At 39.4% G+C, this 21,549-nt stretch overlaps 1 protein-coding gene across 4 annotated transcripts in view; it reads left to right on the plus strand.

Moving 5' to 3' along the window:
- Positions 1-21,549, plus strand: part of PLCB1 (phospholipase C beta 1) — a 687,466-nt gene that overhangs the window by 21,108 nt on the left and 644,809 nt on the right. For 2 of the 4 annotated variants that reach the window (XM_060120282.1, XM_060120284.1), the window contains exon 3: positions 1,827-1,871. The exons of the other annotated variants lie outside the window; for them this stretch is intronic. In XM_060120282.1, the coding sequence (XP_059976265.1) occupies positions 1,827-1,871 (45 nt within the window). The remainder of the gene's footprint in view (positions 1-1,826; positions 1,872-21,549) is intronic. 4 annotated transcript variants of the gene reach the window in all.

A 21,549-nucleotide genomic window follows, 5' to 3' on the forward strand; every position in this document is an offset into this window, starting at 1 on the left:
CCTACTCTGCTCAGAGGCGAGCTGAGTGGCTTAAGAAGCTCTTGGTAAAGAATATTGTTACAAGATCTTTCTCTTTATAACCCTGGAGGAGAATTCTCACATTTGACAGTTTCTCATCCATGTCTTCTCTCCTGTCATGGCCACATTGTACCATGCACCACTGATTTCAAGTCACTGGTTTCACTCTCTGTGAACATTGACATGCTTCCTTCTGTAACCCCTCCTTTGATTTGTCACCATAGAAATGATAGGTGGCAAAGAAGACAGACAGCCCAGGTGATTTAAGAACTTAACAAACAGAGCTGGAAGGTAATTTTTAGGTAGCAGAAGTGTGCTCTGATGAAACATTGAAAGAAAGTTTGAGGTTGGTTGGGAGCAGATAAATATGAACATTATCTTAAGGGATAAATGTTCATACTTTGTACCAGCTCTGGGCTTATTTTAATCATTCTTTCCCTTTTATTGTAGGCTCTGTAAATCTTATTGACTGTAATTAGCAAGAATGAGTTTCTGAATATGACTATTTTAAGCATGGTTGTTTTTCTTATGTCAGTGTGTGTTATGTAAAGAGGATCAGTTTATTTGTAATCATGAGTGAGAAGGGGCTCCTCTACAGCCTGAGTATGGAAGAGGTTGCCTACATTATGCTATGACTTTCCTTGGGAGCTCTGCCATATCAGGACCATAAACCAACACAGGAAGTGTTAGCCGTGAAGACCATGCGAACTACAAGAAGAATCTGTATGGGAGCTAAAGAAGAAAAAAGGGTCAGTGTAAAAGGCTAATAACAAAAACCTATCCTGCTAGAACATGAAACATAGTAAGCTGATGCCCTGCTTCTGTGCCAAGGTTGGTGTAAAAATAAAACTACTCACTACTAGATCCAAGAAATTCAATATAGTTCAGTAAGCTCTTCCTTGTATCCCTAAAACAGGAGCTTGGAGAAGGGGAAAGAGGAACATATAATTAAATTAACAAGGAAGAGGAGGAAAAACACATTTTAAAGGAAGGATTCCTACTACTTTATCTTTTTTGTTACAGATATTATTTATTTTTTTATTTTGTGGATAATCCACTAATAGGTTCTTTTTGTAAGAGAGTAAAGCAGTATTGATGCCTTTGACTCCTTCCCACCATTGACCCAATCCTTGTCTCTTCCAAAGTCAATTGCTGATAACAGCTTCATGGTATCTTTCCAGGTCTCCTTTTAATGAGTTTGTGCATACATTAACTATGGAAATATTTCATTTTGTTTCATTTATATCCATTTGTACCCTAAATAACATCATATTATTTTTACTGTTCCACAAACTGGCTTTTCACTTTACAGTATGTCTTACAGAACTTTTTGTGTAAGTACATATGAATCCACTTTATTCTTTTAAATTGCTCTATGTATCCTATAGAATGGATGACCAAATTTCATTTAAAAATAAAAAAAATTCTCATTGATGGACTCTTGGTAGTTGTCTGTTTCTAGTCCACAGAAAACAATCCTGAACTATAGAGTAATAGTCGGCCACGTGTATCCCTCTCTGAGTATATGGGTCAGGCGTCCCTGAGGTAAATTTTGAGAAGTACGATTGCTGATTGAAGGTTATATATATCCTAAATTTTAGTTAATGGTTGTGTCATTTTATAACTTTGCCAGTCTTGTGTGAGAGGAACTGTTTCCTCAATCCCCACCAACACTATTAAGAAACATTTTAATTTTTGCCAATCTGGTGCAACCATTGTATCTCTGCTCTAATTTGCTATTGCCTGATTTGCTACTGAGCTGTGTACATTTTCTTACATTTGTGGACAATTTCTGTTTTCTCTTACAGGAGTTACCTGCTGAATTTCCTTGCCTTGTGTTGAGAGTTGTCCAGGTATTCTGGATGTTAATCCTTTAGCTGTTAGGGATGTTGCAAATATTTTCTTCCTGTCTGTGGCTTGTCTTTGAATTTCTTAACTTTTAACTTATGCATGACAAAAGATGACCTGACATTCTCAAATTTGATGTATTCACATTTCAACCTTTTTTCTTTTTTTTTTGCTTTATTTAAAGCCTTTCTTATTCATCATCCTCATAGCCATCATTATTATTAGTTTAGATTTTTAATTCATGTATAGTTGTCTTAGTCCACTTAGGCTGCTCTGACAAAATACCATAGAATGGGTAGTTTATAAATGACAGATATTTATTTCTCACAGTTCAGGAGGCTGGAAGTCCAAGACCAGGTTATCAGCATGGTCCAGTGAGGACCCTCTTATGGGTTGCAGACTTCTGGTGTCCTCATGTGGTGGAAGGGGCTAAGGATCTCTCTGGAGCCTCTTTTATAATGGTGCTAATCCCATTCAGGAGGACTCTGCCCTCAGGACCTAATCACCTCCCAAAGGCCCCATCTTCTAATACCATCCTTGGGCATTAGGTGTTCGACATATGAATTTGGCCTGGGGGGTAGGGACACAAACATTCAGACCATAGCAATCATATAATGTATTTTGAACATCGATGTGAAGTTTGGTTCTAAATTTAATTTCTTCAAATGATTAGTCTTGTCTGTGGGTGGCTCCTCATTCTTTCTTTTTGGAGCCAGCTCTGATAGCACCGTTTCTTCTGTAGCTTTCTTCTGGCTGAGAGTGGAGGGTGTGGGAGGTGGGAGCTGCGTTGGTGGGTTGACCTGAGTTGATGCTCCCATTTCATTCCTAGTGCTAATACCTTCACCACCTCTTTGGGTGGCCCAGATCTACTCCTATGTTTTAATGTCTGTGGGTTTCTGGGATGTCATTTCCTACTTCCTTTTTATTCCATTTATCTTTTGTCTTCCATTCTTTCTGATTGAACAAGTACAATCCTTTCTGTGTACCCATAATCCTAGATGATAGACATATATTTACACCTGCATATCTAGTCATTTCTAGGGACCCGGGACCAGAGGAGGGCTCCACCATCTGCACCATATGCCATCTTTTTCTGGCCTATGATTTTGCATGAGACAACCATTTGGGATCCTTGTAGAGCAATGATTAAGCTTCTATTAATGACAACTAAAGACCGCATTCTCTTATGGTAGCCTTAAATTTCTATACAGAGTTCAAAGGCAAAGTTTAAAAATTAAATATTTACATAAGACACAATGATGTTTTCAGCATAAAAGTCCAGAATTCAAAACTATTTAAAATGATGCCTCATAGGGCTTCCCTGGTGGAGCAGTGGTTGAGAGTCCTCCTGTTGATGCAGGGGACATGGGTTCGTGCCCCGGTCTGGGAAGATCCCACATGCCGCAGAGCAGCTGGGCCCATGAGCCATGGCCACTGAGCCTGCGCGTCCAGAGCCTGTGTTCCGCAACGGGAGAGGCCACAACAGTGAGAGGCCCGCATACCGCAAAAAAAAAAAAAAAAAAAAAAAATGATGCCTCATAAACCTCTAAGAAAATCTAGAAATATCATGTTAAAAAAAATAGTCTGGCCTCCAAAAGAACCACCAGGCACCACAGATTTCATTAATCATCATTTAGCAATGGTGTTTCCTCTTTCACACACACTTCCCTAGTATATCCCAGAAACATCAGTTTTGGACTTTCTTGTCTATGGTGAATGGGGTAAGACACTCAACAGTCAATTGAGTGCAGTGATATGATTATAAATTAAGAAGATCAACTCTATTCACTTTTATTTGGCAGTTTTCCCCAAACCCTGAAACAGCAACTGATTTACCTTAGAAAACAGCAAAGTACATGTGAGTATCACTCTTGGAGGGCTGGGATCATTGCTTGGTCTGCAGCAGTGCACCAATCATTGCCAACAAATCAGCAGCATCTATGGACTAAGTCTTTTCTTTCACCCTCCATGAATTTCCTTCACATAAAGAAATTAATAGAGCAGACATGGCCCAAAATCTAAGCCCACGTCCTTACTACTCCTGAGGCCGAGAGTTGGACCCCAGTGGCCAGCATTTGCATTCCTTTGCTTTTTCTGGCCTCTGGAGCTCATGTCACTGCCTGAATTAACACCCACCCAACCAAAGAAGTTTGATGGGCAAATACCACAGCTCCCTCACTTCTTGGATGGGATAACTCAAAGGTGCTAGCTTTCTGTTTTCTTCCAGTGCCCTCCAGGGTTAATAAGCCCATTTACCCTCAGTGGTAACTGGCTTGAAAACACACCCTTCTTGGGCTTCCTTCTCTTCCTGTCTCGATTCCCCATGTATCCTGGAACCACCTCTAAAATAAACTCATTTTACTAGAATCCTTGTTTAGCAACTGCTTAATATGGTTGCTTTGTACCTAACAACTTAATATAGATGCCCCATAGTTAAGGGCATTAAAAAGATTCCTTAGTAAGAGACACTGGAAATTGTTAGGTATATACTTTAAGCCAGGGAGGTTTTCTTTTCTTTTTCTTAAAAGAGTCCTGATGTGGGAGGCCAGAACTTGAAGTCGGACAGATGTGGGTTGGAGTTCTAGCTCTGCCTTGTACTCCATGAGTCATGCCTGGTGAATCTCTTCAACCATTTAAGCCTCTGTTTCCTCATCTGCAAGATGGGGTATAACTTTCTCAGAGTTGCTCATAAACATGATGCATGTGTGTAGCACAATGCCTGGCAGTTTGTAAACTCACTCTTCGTGGTGGCAAACTCACTCTTTGTGGTGGCTTTTTTTTTTTTTTTTCTTTTTGCGGTATGCGGGCCTCTCACTGTTGTGGCCTCTCCCGTTGCGGAGCACAGGCTCCGGATGCGCAGGCCCAGCGGCCATGGCTCACGGGCCCAGCCACTCCGCGGCATATGGGATCCTCCCAGACCGGGGCACGAACCCGTATCCCCTGCATCGGCAGGCGGACTCTTAACCACTGCGCCACCAGGGAGGCCCTTTGTGGTGGCTTTTTAAAAAACATTTAATTTTAAAATTAGTTTAATTTTTTAATTAAATTTTAAAATTTCAGCTTTCCTGAGGTATGATTGACAAAAGTTAAGATAGTTAAAGTATACATCTTGGTGATTTGATGGACATATCCATTGTGAAAGGATCCCCCCATCTAGTTAATTAGCACATCAATCACCTACCTCACTTATTTTTATGTTTGTGTATGTGTGAGAATATGTAGGTTCTACTCTCTTAGCAAAGTTCATTTATATAATACAGTGTTGTCAGCTGTAGTCACCATACTATACATTAGATTCTCAGCCCTTATTCATTTTATAGTTGAAAGTTTATAGCCTTTGACCAACCTCTCCCTAGTTCCCTGGCACCCCAGCCCCTGGCAACTACTTTTCTGCTCTCTGTTGCTATGAGTCTGACACCTCAGCCCTTTCTGAAGATTTCACATGTAAGTGATACCGTGTCATATTTGCCCCTCTCTCTCTGGCCTTATTTCACTTGGCATAATGCCCTCAAGGTTCACTGTGGTGGCTTCCATTATTGGTATATAATGGACAGTTAGTCTCTGACTAAACCATTAGTCCCTAACTAATTGTTAGGGACCACAAATGTGCTGTTTTGAAAGCCAAGTGACCATCTATTTACATATATTTTAAAAGAGTTTTTCTTTTTCTTCAAGGTAATAGTGACTTGTTTTCTGTTTAGACTCTGCTGTGGTCTTTTGATCTAAAGCATTGAAACTTAGGTCTGTTTGGGCAAACAAGATGTTTATTTATGTATTTTGTAATGTTTTGGGAACAGAACTATGCAAGGCAAAAGAAAGGGTTTATTGTTGAGAAGACTTTCCCACTGAGGGTAATTTGCTAATAAATACTGCATCATAGGTGAAAGGTTTTTGACCCTCGGGAATCAGAAGCATCTTATGAAATAAACTTTAAGATGATTTAAAAGTCTTGGATAGGAGAAAATGCTATTATTCACAAGAAGAATTGGGCTCCACCATGGTTGTCTGTGTCTTTTTTCCTAAGATAATCACTTTGGGATTGGATTTTCACTGCTGTATTGGCACCAGGAGCTCCTTTTCCTCCATACTGATCAGATCCTTAGAGATTAAGTTTTAGTGTTTGTGAGAATAATTTAGTCAGTGCTCTGTTGGATTGCTGAGGAACAAACTTATTCTCATCAGTTCTACTTCCAGATTAAGCTTTATTTATTATCAAGACTTCCTTCTTTTCACTGCCTTGAGTCCCAAAACTTTTGCCTCAATGAACTCTAGCTACTGTAGGACAGCTAATATGATTGCTTAGACTATGCAGATGCAATAGAAGAAAACACACTATTAGAAAGGAAATTTTTACAAGGTTGTGAATCATGGTTTTTTAGTAAATGCATTTTAAAATCAAGCTGATTATTATGAAATGGCATCATTGTTCTTTCTTTGGAATCATTTCTAGGGTGTAAGTGCATTAACCTGATTTTCATGTCTCCATCATAGCACTTTATCAGGCAAATAACAACAGCAATGCTTGTTTGAATACACTGTAACCAGAGTTTATTACTCCTAATATAATTTAATTACAAAATTGTGCCTCAGTTTTATGAGTTGCTTATTATTTAGCTCTTCCTAGTCTTGTAGTAGAAATTAAATTGGATGCTTTCCATGCTATGAAGTTATTATAATGGGATATTTGTACCTTTTGATACAAAATTAGTTTGAGATGCTGGATTAAAGGAATGTGTAGAGGATACATTTTGTATGTTGTTCATAATTTTATTTCTTGTTATGTGGAAAACCCATTTGCGCTTGCTGTGAGTAGAATTCCCAAATACCTTGGTATTGACGCAATGTCTTGCTCCTTTGCTTGAATTATAGATGTTATAGATAGAGTGAGTCTATTTGTTTGACCTCTAGTTCCTTTTCTTGCCAATTAAAAATTTTGTGATCCTACTGATGGGGTCCTTGTCAAGCTCTTTCTATATTTAATAGCAGGACAAGCCTCTTTTTTCCTTCTGGTAACATAAATGGAGACTTACAGTTGAGTCATTTAAGCATTTACCGAAATAAAAATAGACTTAAATAAAAATATAATTATTTTCCATTTTTCACATTTTATCTTCGTTTGTTTCATTTAAATAGTTTTAAGAGGCAAAAACATAAACTTTAAACTATATGACAAACCTACAGCCAATATCATTTTCAATGGTGAAAAACTGAAACCATTTCCTCTAAGATCAGAAACAAGACAAGGTTGTACACTCTCACCACTATTATTCAACATAGTATTGGATGGTTTAGCCACAGCAGTCAGAGAAGAAAAAGAAATAAAAGGAATCCAAATTGTAAAAGAAGAAGTAAAGCTGTCACTGTTCACAGATGACATGATACTATACATAGAGAATCCAAAAGATGCTACCAGAAATATACTAGAGCTAATCAATGAATTTGGTAAAGTAACAGGATACAAAATTAATACACAGAAATCTCTGGCATTCCTATACACTAATGATTAAAAATCTGAAACAGAAATTAAGGAAAAACTCCCTTTTACCACTGCAACAAAAAGAATAAAATACCTAGGGATAAACCTACCTGAGACAAAAGACCTGTATGCATAAGACTATAAGACACTGATGAAAGAAATTAAAGATGATACAAACAGATGGAGAGATATACCATGTTCTTAGATTGGAAGAATCAACATTGTGAAAATGACTCTACTACCCAAAGCAATCTACAGATTCAATTCAATCCCTATCAAACTACCAATGGCATTTTTCACAGAACTAGAACAAAAAATTTCACAATTTGTATAGAAACACAAAAGACCCTGAATAGCCAAAAAAGTCTTGAGAAAGAAAAACAGGGCTGGAGGAATCAGGCTCCCAGGCTTCAGACTGTACTACAAAGCTATAGTAATCAAGACAGTATGGTCCTGGCACAAAAACAGAAATATAGATCAATGGAACAGGGTAGAAAGCCCAGAGATAAACCCATGCACCTATGGTCACCTTATTTTTGATAAAGGAGGCAAGAATATACAATGGAGAAAAGACAGCCTCTTCAATAAGTGGTGCTGGGAAGACTTGACAGCTACATGTAAAAGAATGAAATTAGAACACTCCCTAACACCATACACAAAAATAAGCTCAAAATGGATTAAAGACCTAAATGTAAGGCCAGACACTATAAAACTCTTAGAGGAAAACATAGGCAGAGCACACTATGACATAAATCACAGCAAGATACTTTTTGACCCACTTCCTAGAGAAATGGAAATAAAAACAAAAGTAAACAAATGCAACTTAAAAGCTTTTCACAGCAAAGGAGAATATAAACAAGACAAAAAGGCAACCTGCAGAATGCGAGAAAATATTTGCAATTGAAGCAACTGACAAAGGATTAATCTCCAAAATTTACAAGCAGCTCATGCAGCTCAATATCAAAAAAACAACCCAATCCAAAAATGGGCAGAAGACCTAAATAGACATTTCTCCAAAGAAGATATACAGGTTGCCAACAAACACATGAAAGGATGCTCAACATCACTGATCATTAGAGAAATGCAAATCAAAACTACAATGAAGTATCACCAGTCTGAATGGCCATCATCAAAAAATCTACAAACAATAAATGGTGGAGATGGTGTGGAGAAAAGGGAACCCTCTTGCACTTTGGGTGGGAATGTAAATTGATACAGCCACTATGGAGAACAATATGGAGGTTCCTTAAAAAACTAAAAATATAACTACCATATGACCCAGCAATCCCACTACTGGGCATATACCCTGAGAAAATCATAATTTAAAAAGAGTTATATTAGCACAATGTTCATTGCAGCTCTGTTTACAATAGCCAGGACATGGAAGCAACCTAAGTGTCCATTGACAGATGAGTGGATAAAGATGTGGCACATATATACAATGGAATATTACTCAGCCATAAGAAGAAAGGAAATTGAGTTATTTGTAGTGAGGAGGATGGACTTAGAGTATGTCATACAGAGTGAAGTAAGTCAGAGAAAAACAAATGCCGTATGCTAACACATATATATGGAATCTTAAAAAAAAAAATTGTTCTGACAAACCTAGGGGCAGGACAGGAATAAAGACACAGACATAGAGAATGGACTTGAGGACATGGGGAGGGGGAATTGTAAGCTGCGACGAAGTGAGAGAGTAGCATGGACCTATATACACTACCAAATGTAAAACAGATAGCTATTGGAAAGCAGCTGCATAGCACAGGGAGATCAACTCCGTGCTTTGTGACCACCTAGAGGGGTGGGATAGGGAGAATGGGAGGGAGGCGCAAGAGGGAGGAGATATGGGGATATATGTATACGTATAGCTGATTCACTATGTTATATAGCAGAAGCTAACACACCATTGTAAAGCAATTATACTCCAATAAAGATGTTAAAAAAAAGCAATCGATTTATTAAGTAGTTGTGTCACATATTTTAAGGTGTTTTTTATATGCACTAATTCAATATTTTATTTTATTTTTAAAAATTTTTATTGGAGTATAGTTGATTTACAATGTTGTGTTTTTTTCAGGTGTACCACAAAGTGAATCAGTTATACATATACATATATCCACTCTTTTTTTTTTTTTTTTTGCAGTATGTGGGCCTCTCACTGTTGTGGCCTCTCCCGTTGCAGAGCACAGGCTCCAGACACGCAGGCTCAGCGGCCATGGCTCACGGTCCCAGCCGCTCCAGCGGCATGTGGGATCCTCCCAGACCGGGGCACGAACCTGTGTCCCCTGCATCGGTGGGCGGACTCTCAACCACTGTGCCACCAGGGAAGCACCCCCCTTTTTTTTTTTAAGATTCTTTTCCCATCTAGGCCATTACAGAGTATTGAGTAGAGTTCCCTGCGCTATACAGCAAGTTCTTATTAGTTATCTAGTTTATATATTGTAGTGTTTAAGCACATTACTTTTAATTATTTTTTTTATTATCATTGTTATCATAATCACCGATAATAGCAATCACATATATGGTGTTTTCTGCATGCCAAACACTGTTCTGATACATGTGTACATGAGCATTCCCACACACACACATGTGCGTGCACGCACATACACACACACACACACACACACTTACTTAATCATTTCCATGAACCTGTGAGGCTAGGGCTGTTATCACCCCCATTTCTAGATGAGGACATTGACATGCACACAGAGGTTGAGTAATGACCTTGGTCATACGGTTTGTGAATTGAGGAAGGAATAGAACCCAGGCAATCTGGCTCTGTGTCTTGCTATTAACTTCTTGCTTTTTAAAGACCCTGTTTAATTTTTCAAGTTAAGTGTCTTTCTGAGATTTTTTTTCTCATAGATTTGTCTGAAAATAAACCTCAGTAGGTATACTGCATGTGCATGGAAAAGGCAAAAAATATGAAGTGATTCTCAACTTGGGCTGCACGTGGGAACACTGAAATCACTGGTGGAACTTCAAAAAGTGCTGATGCCTGGGCCCCATCCCCAGAGAGTTTGATTTAATTTCTCTAGGGTGCAGTCAGGACATTGGATTTTCTTTTTTTGTTTTGGAAAGCTCCTCATTTGATCTAATGTGCAGCCAAGGTGAACACTGAGAGGAAACAAGCTGACATCACAAATCAATTCAGTGAACATCCTGAGGGGTTGTGCTCACTCTACCTTTCCTGTCTGTGACCTCATTTCTATCAGAAGTCAGACTCAGCTTGAGCACCCAGAGGCCCTACAAGACTCTGAATTACTTAGCTATGATTGAATAATATTCCCTATACTGTACTTAGAAAGGCAGGAAATTACTAGCATTTTTTAGAAAGATTCTCAGTATCCAAGATTGAATCAAAATAGATATTTTTGTTATATTCAGTTGATTAAGATTCATTTAATTTTCCATTCCCCAAATGTTCCAGGTACTAGCTATTTGTTTTATTTTTACTGAACATGTCCTCAGCACTCAAGCCCTGTTTATTAACCTTTATGTTTATGTTTTTAAGATCCCCTAGTAGACCAAGTTACTGCTTGAATTCCATATTTCATTAAATTAGTTTCACTTTTGAATAAGCAAATGTGGTTTTAAAAATGATTTTATATAATTATTTCATATCTTAAATTTGTATTATAGATACAAAAGCAGATATCATCTTGGTAAATTATGATGCCATGTCATTTCTTATTAATTTGTAGGAATCCTTCCTTTATTGATACATAAGCCCAGCAGGGAAACCAGAGAGAGCCAGGTCATATACAGGTGTGACAGGAAGCTTGTGATGCAATCACTTCTATGTGATACATTTGAGTGGTAAAATTTGTGTTTCTCCCTTAAGAATTCTTGGTTTTCACTTCTGTCTTCTATGTGGATTGTGATGGGAATGATTTTGCATGAGATTTCTCTTTAGCATTTTACATAGTGAACAATGCACCTGTTTGAAGTGAGTGCCTCAATGAAACGTTTTATGGGGCAGAACTAGTTGCTATGCTAAGAAACTAAGGGCTGTGCTGATATACATAATGGATTCTATTTTTAGTTGAGCATGTGTTTCTATAGCCTGGCTTCATTATGCAAGAGGCCAGCAGTTTCAGCACTACATTGTGAATATTGAGACATTAGATGATCAGAAGAGGTGGGACTTTAGGTTGTGAAATTTTCATCTATTTTAGCCCTGACAGAGTTCATGACTAGAGGGAAAAATTAAAAATGAAACAAACAGATTAACATATACACACTACTGTATATAAAATAGATAACCAATAAAGACCTACTGTATGGCACAGGTAACTATACTCAATATGTTGTAATAACCTATAAGGAAAAATAATCTGAAAAAAGATATATATGTATAAATTTATCACTTTGCTGTATACGTGAAACTAACAACATTCTAAATCAACTATACTTCAATAAACAAAACAAAACAAAACAACCCATGTCCTGGCTATTGTAAATAGAGCTGCAATGAACACTGTTATAAAGCAGAAACTAACACACCATTGTAAAGTAATTATACTCCAATAGAGATGTTAAAAACAAACAAGTTCTAAAACGACTTCAGCTTTATGGTGTTTGTAGGGTGCGTTCTTCCAGAAGCTGACCCCAAGACAAAGATTCAAGCTCAAGTACTTTATTTGGAAGGTGACCTCATGAAGCATGAACAGAACAGTGGGGAATTGAGATAGGCAAGGGAAGACAGCCCATAATGGCTGAATTATCAAATAGGTTACACTCTGGGCAACTGAAGCTCCAACCCACTGGGGAGCCCTGGGGGACATTGTGGCACACACCACAGCGAGAGAGCTGTGATGTTTACCTATCCGTTCCCGCCTGTCAGTGTTTGAGGGAAGCTCCTCCCTGGGTTGTTATGTCCTCAGCACTTTGTCAGCCCCTCTCCATGGCCAAGGGGCCTCCAGATCAACGGGCCTCAGGCTTCAAGAAAGCGCTCAGACATAGTTGTGGTTAGAAGTTGTCAGTGGGCATGCGTAGGAACACATGGGCACCAGCAGCAGCGACTACTCTGTCGGCCTTTATTTTCAGGTCAGACTTTATAGATCTCTACCACAGTTGCAAACAGGTGGCTGAACCCATTCACAGGCAGACAGATCTTGTTTGGCCTGCTTAACATATTAAAATGTAAAGGCCAGCATTTAAAGAATCTGGGGAGTTAATATGTAAATCTGGATTTCTCAGAAAATCACAAGGCCTGGCAACACTGTTCACCAGTACCCCCATGGCCACATTTGGCCACCTGCAATCAGGGCATGTGGGATCCAGTCGACCACTGTCCCCACCAGGCCAGCCTGCTTGCCTCATTGACACGGCCACTTAGGCTCATTTAGACTTTTGAGCATAGAGTATCAGGCATCTCTGGCAACATCCTTTACTGGAAGTTTCAATAAGCTAATGATTATGAAGCTTCCTGTGGAATGAAGTCAGTTCTGTCACAATAGGCCTGTTGGTTGCTGTGGCGTAAAGACCGATTTTACAGTGGAAAATGGCCGAAGGTCAGCAAATCCAGGCCCTGCTCATAACTGCCAGAAGCAAAGCAATTGATACCCCAAGCCCATTTTCTTTGTGAGTTATGGATTTGAAGTGTGTGAGCCTTGAGGTCACTCCCAGCTTTAAAAGGCTATTATTCCAAAGTGACTTTCACACGGCATTGTGCTAGGTTAGATTTATCAATATGACTCCTTGGCAAAGGATTTCATGTTGAGTTGGGCCATTAATCTATGGGAAATAAAAATGGTGGGCTCTGGGACACCAGGCAGAACAACTTCCCTTTGTGGAATGAATGGCATTAACTGCATCCCCAGTTCAAGGCAATGGGCACTGACTAGTTTAGCCAACTACTGTAACCTGACCTTTCCCCATTATAGAGCTTCACTGTCCCATATGGTGGCCACTAGATGCATGTTGCATTTTACATTTAAATTGTAATTTATTAAAATAAAATAAGAAATGCATTTCCTCAGCCACACTAGCCACATTTCAAGTGCTCTGGAGTCAACTGTGGACAGGTACAGTTAAAGAACATTTCCATCACTAAAAGAAAGTTCTACTGGACGTCACTGCATAGACATTGGGTCAGAAATGGTCTAGTCAGAGCCAGTGCAAAGCAAAAGTTTCCTTGAATTTATAGAGAAAGAACCTTTCTCTCTTTTGCTGCATCATATCCTGCAAGGATGTTGAATGGACCTGACTTTGTTCTTTGGTTCCCAATGATGAAGATGTTCGGGTGCTCTAGATACCACTTTGGGAGCCTAACAGGTAAGCTAACCCTGCAGAAGAAAAACCAGTGAAGGACCAGATCCTCAGTGATGTCATTTGAGATATAGATCAGACCATTTCAAATCCATGAGTTAATCAGTCTCCTTCACTGTCTAAGCCAGTTTCAGATGGGATGTTGTGCTAGGTACCTTGAAGATAATGACTCTTAGTTGGAGGGTTAAATGCAGTGTTTTTATTCCATCACAGAAATCAAAGAAATGTAGTGGTAAAAAATGCTAATGTTTCAGACAAAATTGGCATAAAATCTTTCATTTTAGAATTGGATCAGGCCTTAATTAAGTTATCACATCTAATCCCTTCATTTTTCTCTCTTGTAATCTAGGGACAGGGAATGGGGTCTGGCACAATTACACAGCTAGCTGGTAAAAGAACCCAAGTTAAAATGCACATCTCTTAATTACCAACGCACATTCTTTCCACTATATCACACCCTCATTTCCCAAAAATGTAAAATATTCTAATACTAATGATTAATTCAGGTTGTGTTATTATATAGTGGTGTGGTTGAACATATGGTAAATAAACCCACTTTACAAAAGAAAAAGCAATGTTTGATCATTCCTTATTAAATTTTGTCCGTTGAGGGAGATTCTCCCTTTATCATTCTCTTCCTCCCTTAATTATCTCTTGTAGTTATTTACAGAATAAATATATCAGTCACCTTCTGTTGTTTAGCAAACCACCCCCAAACTTAGTGCCTTAGAACAACAACCATTTATTTCAATCACTCCTGTGTGGGCTGACAGTGTGGTGTGGGCTCAGGCAGACACTTTTTCTTGTTCAGCCGGGCTCCTCTGGCATATGTAGGTAGCTGGGGGATGGATGTGAGGCTCTGCTGATCATGGCTGGCCTCTCATGTCTGAGGCTGCATCTGGGATAGCTGGGATGGCTCGGATCTGGTCCAGGTGGTCCCTCATCCTCCAGCTTATTCTTGTGGTGGGTTCTGAGACAGAATGGAAGTTTCAAGGCCCTAGAGTCAAAATTGCCATATTGGCACTTCTGCCCCATTTTATGTGCAAAACCAAATCATTCATAGGGTGAGGAAATAGATGCCAGCTCTTTATATCAAGTTCTACAAAGAGGCCTGGATACACATAATGGAATGATTTGTGGCCATTTTTGCAATCAAATACAGAAAAGGAATTGTTTCCTCAAATCATAGGAGACTCTCTCTGTTATAGTGAAGTGTCTCAGTGGGGCAGAACTGACCAATGGCTTCCGAAGCTTCCTGAAATATCAAGGCAGTGCTAAATACCCTAGCCAGACAATTGTGTTAACTGCATACATGCAGCATTTGACCCTTATACTGCTGTGAGGTAGGGTTGTCTCTTCATACCCTAGACTTTGGGTCCTCCATTGATGTTCAGAGAAGAAACGATCCCTGTGAGGTGATGGGGAAGTGGAGCCATATTCCAACCCAGGATGCACTTGGACAACACCCTGCTAGCAACAGCTCTTAAAACCAGAGTGTTTTTAAGTGTATTGAGGAATGAGGCTGGGAGCGGGCAATTGCAACAAGAGAGGGAACTCTTAATTAGTCTTCAAGGGTATGAGTTTGCTGTTATAAATCTCTCAGTTTTTATTCCTGTCCTGCCCCTAGGTTCTTCAGAACAATTTTTTTTTTTAGATTCTATATATATGTGTTAGCATACAGTATTTGTTTTTCTCTTTCTGATTTATTTCACTCTGTATGACAGACTCTAGGTCCATCCACTTCACTACAAATAACTCAATTTTGTTTCTCTTTATGGCTGAGTAATATTCCATTTTATATATGTGCCACATCTTATTTATGCAGATGTAGAGAATAGACTTGAGGACATGGGGAGGGGGAAGGGTAAGCTGGGATAAAGTGAGAGAGTGGCATTGACATATATACACTACCAAATGTAAAATAGATAGCTAGTGGGAAGCAGCTGCATAGCACAGGGATATCAGATCCGTGCTTTGTGACCACCTAGAGGGGTGGGATAGGGAAGGTGGGAGGGAGATGCAAGAGGGAGGCGATATGGGGATATATGTATACATATAGCTGATTCACTTTGTTGTACAGCAGAGACTAACACAACATTGTAAAGCAATTATACTCCAATAAAGATGTTAAAAAATAATATGAAGAATAAATGAATGGAAAGTAGAAAAAAACATAAAAATAATAAATTAAAAAAAAATAGGGGCTTCCCTGGTGGCGTAGTGGTTGAGAGACCGCCTGCCGATGCAGGGGACACGGGTTTGTGCCCTGGTCCGAGAAGATCCCACATGCCACGGAGCGGCTGGACCCGTGAGCCATGGCCGCTGAGCCTGTGCGTCCGGAGCCTGTGCTCCACAACGGGAGAGGCCACAACAGTGAGAGGCCTGTGTACCGCAAAAAAAAAAAAAAAAAAAAAAAATCTCACAGCTTCTGTGCTATTTTTTCCTTTTCCTAAATGATTTTGAAGTGATTTTTCTGTGCCTAATATAGCCTTTTTTTTTTTCAAGTATTCCTGTGTTGGGAACACGGAAATAATTCAAAATCTGTAAGAACACTGGGCAAGTGGAAATTAAACCTCAGGATTCTTTACTTCTGGAAAATGATCATGGGTTTTTTTCCATAGTAGAGAGGTAGAAATCTTTCTAGATCTCTTCTTCTAGCCTGGGCCACAACATGCATTTTTCTGGGATGAAAACACATGAGTTTGACCAAGGGAGAGTTTGGTAGGTTTTGTCAATGAAGCATGGGAAGGGATCAGTCCTTACTCTGAGCTCATCTTTTTTTAAGCTGAGTGTGCTCTGGGAAGATGCAGGCATCAGCGCATTTATATCTGACAGAACCAACAGAGCTGCAGTGAAAGGGAAGAAAGGCCATTATCTAGTGAATGTATATTGAGCTGGGAGACACTGAGGTTAAAACATTCAGTTTATTGCCATCTCTTTATTTGTATTTTATAGAATTAGTCCGCGACCTCCATAATTGTTCTTTTGTAAGATACTCTGTGTAAGATCATGGACTCTGAAATCCAATTCTCTGGGTTTGAAACCAAGCTCAGCACTCTGTGTCTCTGAGGAAGCCATTTAACCACTCTGAGCTTCCGTTTCCTTTTCTCTGAAATGGGAATAATACATCTCTTTCATAGGAATCTTGTGAGGATTAAATGAGATCACACATCTGAAACACTTGGTACAGCACACAGAGTAAATGCTCCACACTTGCTAGCTACCTTTAGTAGAAATTTTAGTACATTTAGAATATATATATATATATATATATATATATATATATATATATATATATATATATGTATGTATGTATATATATTCTGTGTGTGTGTGTGTGTGTGTGTGTGTGTGTGTGAGAGAGAGAGAGAGAGAGAGAGAGAAAGAGAGAGAGAATTTGATCTATGGCAGGTGTTCAGGTACTTTTGGTTCATATTTTAAATCTCTTTTTTTTTTTTACTCAATTTGATTAAAAAGTTGGGATCTCCAAGGAATGCCAGTGTCCCAGGTTGCAGATGTCCTCGTAAATGAGTGTAGATTGGGAGGCTGTCAAATAATTAGTACGTCAACTAGATGCCTGAAGTCAGAGAGGACATGGGGCATGTGACCTACATCAGTGGATGTGAGGAATGGAAGGCTGAGCGGGAAAAGACACTTTGTCACCTAAACCAAGGATCTGGACAAGCTTGATGGGCCCAATTGCCAGGTTGGCCTTGGAAAATGAGATCCAGTTCTCTGTGTTTTTGAAAACAGGAGCCATATTTGATTTCTCTGTGTGTCTCTGGCAGCTTTTAGCAAGGCTTCTTATATTAAAAGAATGGCGTTAAGGTCTCAATCAGGACGGCCTGAGGCAGTTAGAGGGAAACTGATTTAGTCCCTCTACTGGTCAATGTCAACCAGTGTTGCACCCAGATTCCCTGGGATCCCTGTGTGCCCGTTACTTTTGAGTGCCTATGATGTGCTCTTCTTGTTGTATCTGAACTCTCGCTAGTGAGGCCTGCTTAGATCAATACATTATTTTATCCTCCTTGGATAAATAGAAAATCATACTCATTCTGAGGAAAAATTGGCATATCTCAAAGCCGAAAGTAGCTCTGGTTGGATATTTAAAGAACACATGTAATAAACTCTTTTAAAAACCAGAGGTAAGAAAGGGGAAGCATTTGAAAGTATAACTTTGCAGTAAATCACAGTTTCATTCAAATGTAAGTGGGAAAATTGGAACAGGAAATAATGTCACTTACAAATTTATTTTAAATCATATTTAAATTTTTAGTCTTGCAAGGACTGGGCAGGATGAAAAAATGTAATTGCTTAGAACTTCTTAGCAAAACAAATCAGTACATTAGTAAGAAGTAGCCTATGCAGTAGGCATTATTCTGCTCTCTGACCTCGGAAAACATATTATATTAAAAGGGTAAGCTAGGTACATAGAATCAAGGCAGCCTTTAATCTCTGACTTTTTATAGACATAAAAGACATGAATAGAAATGACTGATTCTAAGCAGAGAAACAAAGGAGCCCTGAATCTCTTAAGCTGAGCCATATGAAATTGCCATAATTGTAGGTCAAAATTGGTCAAACATGGGCAGTTTCACATAGACAACAAGCCAGTCATTAGGAAGAGCAAGTGTTACTTTTGCTAAACTGGCCATCTAATGATGACAGTGTAGAGCCAATATTGATGCAGCAAATAGGAGTCCACTTCTTCTATTGTTAATGTATCTGATTTTATTCTAATAGATTAGTACATGGTGCAACATTTCACAAATAACAGGAGATAATATGCTGCTTTTACGATTCTGTATAGGCTTCTTATATTTCATCATATGCATGTAATTAAGTGCAAGCGTAACTTTTGCTTAAGAGGTCAGCTTCCAATTCAGGTTTGGGGAAAATAAACTTGGAGTTAGCTTCCTACATATTTATCATTTTATTTGCTCATGAGTTATGTTCTCTTTTTGTTGTGTAGGAGAAAAACTGATTTAGGTTGCTTCCTTTGCAGTATAGGTGGGCAGTTAGTAGTACAGACTCTGAAACCCCTCTGCTTGGGCTTGAATCTCAGCACATTAACTTGTGAACTGTGTGACTTAATCCATTTGTACCTCAGTTTTCACAGAAATAAAAAGAGGATACTGATAACACTTCCTTGAGAGGTTGCTGTAGGGGGTACATGAATTAACAGAAGATGTGTAGATCAGTGCTTTCCATATTGGAAGCATGAGTGTTTATTGTTTTTCATTGTGGTCCTATTTATGAAACTTCTGTACCTGGGCTTTCTGGAGACTGACTAGTTGCTCTTCAGCTTCAGAAGCCATCCTAATTCTCCTGTAGTACCAGAAATTCATCTGTGAGTAGTGTCACGTTGTCAGTAGAAAGTCCACACAAGTTGGTGAACCTAGAGGGTGGGGTTTCCTTAATTAGTTGACATTTAGTGAGGATTGGTTGGTGGGAGTAAACTGCTCTGAGTATTCACATGGCTGGGAACTACCCCACCTGCGGTTGCCTTATGAATGCTCTAGTACAATTTCTTTGCAGGTGTCTTCTTACCCACAGAGCAGTAAGTGGTGGCTGGGTCTATGTACTATATGCATGTGCATCCTGTTATCCATTCATTTATCCAACACAGTTTTACTGAGCACCTACTAAGTGTCAGGCGTTCTTCTAGGTAATACACAACGGCCTTATTTGCACTGTAAGTCAGAGGGTGTGCTAGCAACAGTGCTGAGAGCACTGGGAAGAGCTGGGAGCAGGGGTGGTGGTGACTGTGTAGGTGCTCAGGGAAGGCATCTCTGAAAAGCTAAGTTTTTTTTAATCAGTATATTTTTAATTGAAGTATAGTTGATTTACAATATTGTGTGAATTTCTGCTATACAGCAAAGTGATTCAGTTATATATATATATATATATATATATATACTTTTAAAAATATTCTTTTCCCTTATGGTTTATCATAGCATATTGTGTAGTTCCCTGTGCTATACAGTAGGACCTTGTTGTGTATCCATTCTATATATAAAAGCTTACATCTGCTAACCCAACCTCCCCCTTCATCCCTCCCCCAACCCCCTTCCTTTTGGCAGCCATCAGTCTGTTCTCTATGTCTTTGAGTCTGTTTCTGTGAAAAGTTGAGTTTTTGAGCAGAGACTTAAAGGAGCTGGGGGACAAGCCAGGTGGAAATCTGAAGGAAGAATACTCTAAGTAAAAGAATTAGTAAGTGTGAAGTTGTGTGACCTGGGATAGTTTGATGAACAGAAAGGTGGCTGTTTGGCTGCAGCAGAGTAAATGGGGGCTGGGGCAGTAGTAGGAGACAATGCCAGAGAGGTCACTGTAAGGCAAGGTCAAGTTATGTTGGGTTTTATAGACTATTTAAAGGACTTTGGCTTTTCTCTGAGTGAAATCTGAAGCCATTATAAGGTTTTGAACAAAGGTATGAGTGTGTTTCAAAAAAGGATCCCTATAACTTATGATTTGGACAAAATGGCGTAGATTCATATCTCTCTTTTCTCCACTAAGTACAACATAAATCCTGGAAGTAATGCCAGAGACAACCAGCAGAGAACTCTGACAGGTGCTGACAGGAAGGAAACTGGTTTGTGACATCAGGACCAGAGGAGCAGCACGGTGGCAGCAGGGCATCTCCTGTTCTTCCCAACCAGCAGAAGAAGGTGACCCGGGTCCCACATTGCATTGCATGAGCTCTGATGTAGAAACACAGGGTGGCCCAGGAAGCTCCTCCATTCCGTGAATCTAGTGGGAGTTCTTCCACTGTCACCAGGAGAGCCTGGCACCACTGGCAAGGGGGACCAACTGGGATCTCAGCTAGTGACAGAGGCTGGAAGAAGTGCTCTCCTTCCTCCCTATGTCTGAAACTCTTCTCCGTCATGAAACTCAACCTGGGGGTGGCTGAGGCACTGGCAAAATGGAACCCACTGCAGCAAGCAGCCCTGGACTGGGAAACCTCTTGTTCCCATGGGCCTGAGGCTGCCCTCCTCTGCCCAGGGACACTGGGACTGCTGGGCAGCTCCAGGAACAGAGATTCCACTGCAGGGAGCACTTGGCCTGGAGAGTCTACTTGTCCCCACAGGCCTGAGGCTCCCCTCCCTGAGGTGGACTGAGGAAGCAAACCCCTTCTGCCTCCTCAGGCCCAAGGAGTCCCTGCAGTATCATATAAATCCAGCAGATCAAAGTAATACAGCAAAGGCTCTGAAAATTAACCTGTCCTTGGAACCATAACCCATGAAAGTACACCAGGAACCTCATGATAAACTAAACAGGGTGATTGCCTACTAGAATAAAAGATGTGAGGAGGGTTCAGAGTATTCTACCATAATAGACAAAATGTGCAGGATACAACTGACAACTGCCCAGCATACTAAGAACCAGGAAAATGAAAATGTGGATGAGAAAAGATAATCAACTGATGCTAACACCAAGATGAATCAGAGGTTGGAATGATCTGATATGGATTTTAAAGTCGCAGGATAAAAATACTTCAACAATCAATTAAGAATTCTTTTGGAATAAATGCAAAAATAGAGAACCTCAGCAAAGAGATTGAAGTTTTAGAAAAAGAACCAAATGGAAATGATAAAACTGAAAAAATGTAATAAAACAAACATATAATAGACACATATATATATTTTAATAGCCAGAGCAATCACTATGAAAACTATACAAAGATGTCCACTTAAAAAAAATATATATATATATAAACATGGAATCCTAAAAAGTGTTCAAGTAACTCCCAAGAAGGCAAGAAAAGGAGGATAGAGGAGTGATAACCAGAGTAAACAAATAGAAAACAAATAATAAAATGGCAGAGTTAAACTCCAGCATATCAATAATTAACTCAAAGATAGTAGCATGGAAAACCCAGAAACAAAACTACAAAAATATGAACAACAATTTTTGACAAGGTGCAAAATCAATTT

The sequence above is a fragment of the Mesoplodon densirostris genome, chromosome 16, assembly GCF_025265405.1.
Source record: "Mesoplodon densirostris isolate mMesDen1 chromosome 16, mMesDen1 primary haplotype, whole genome shotgun sequence".
Taxonomy (NCBI): Eukaryota; Metazoa; Chordata; class Mammalia; order Artiodactyla; family Ziphiidae; genus Mesoplodon; species Mesoplodon densirostris.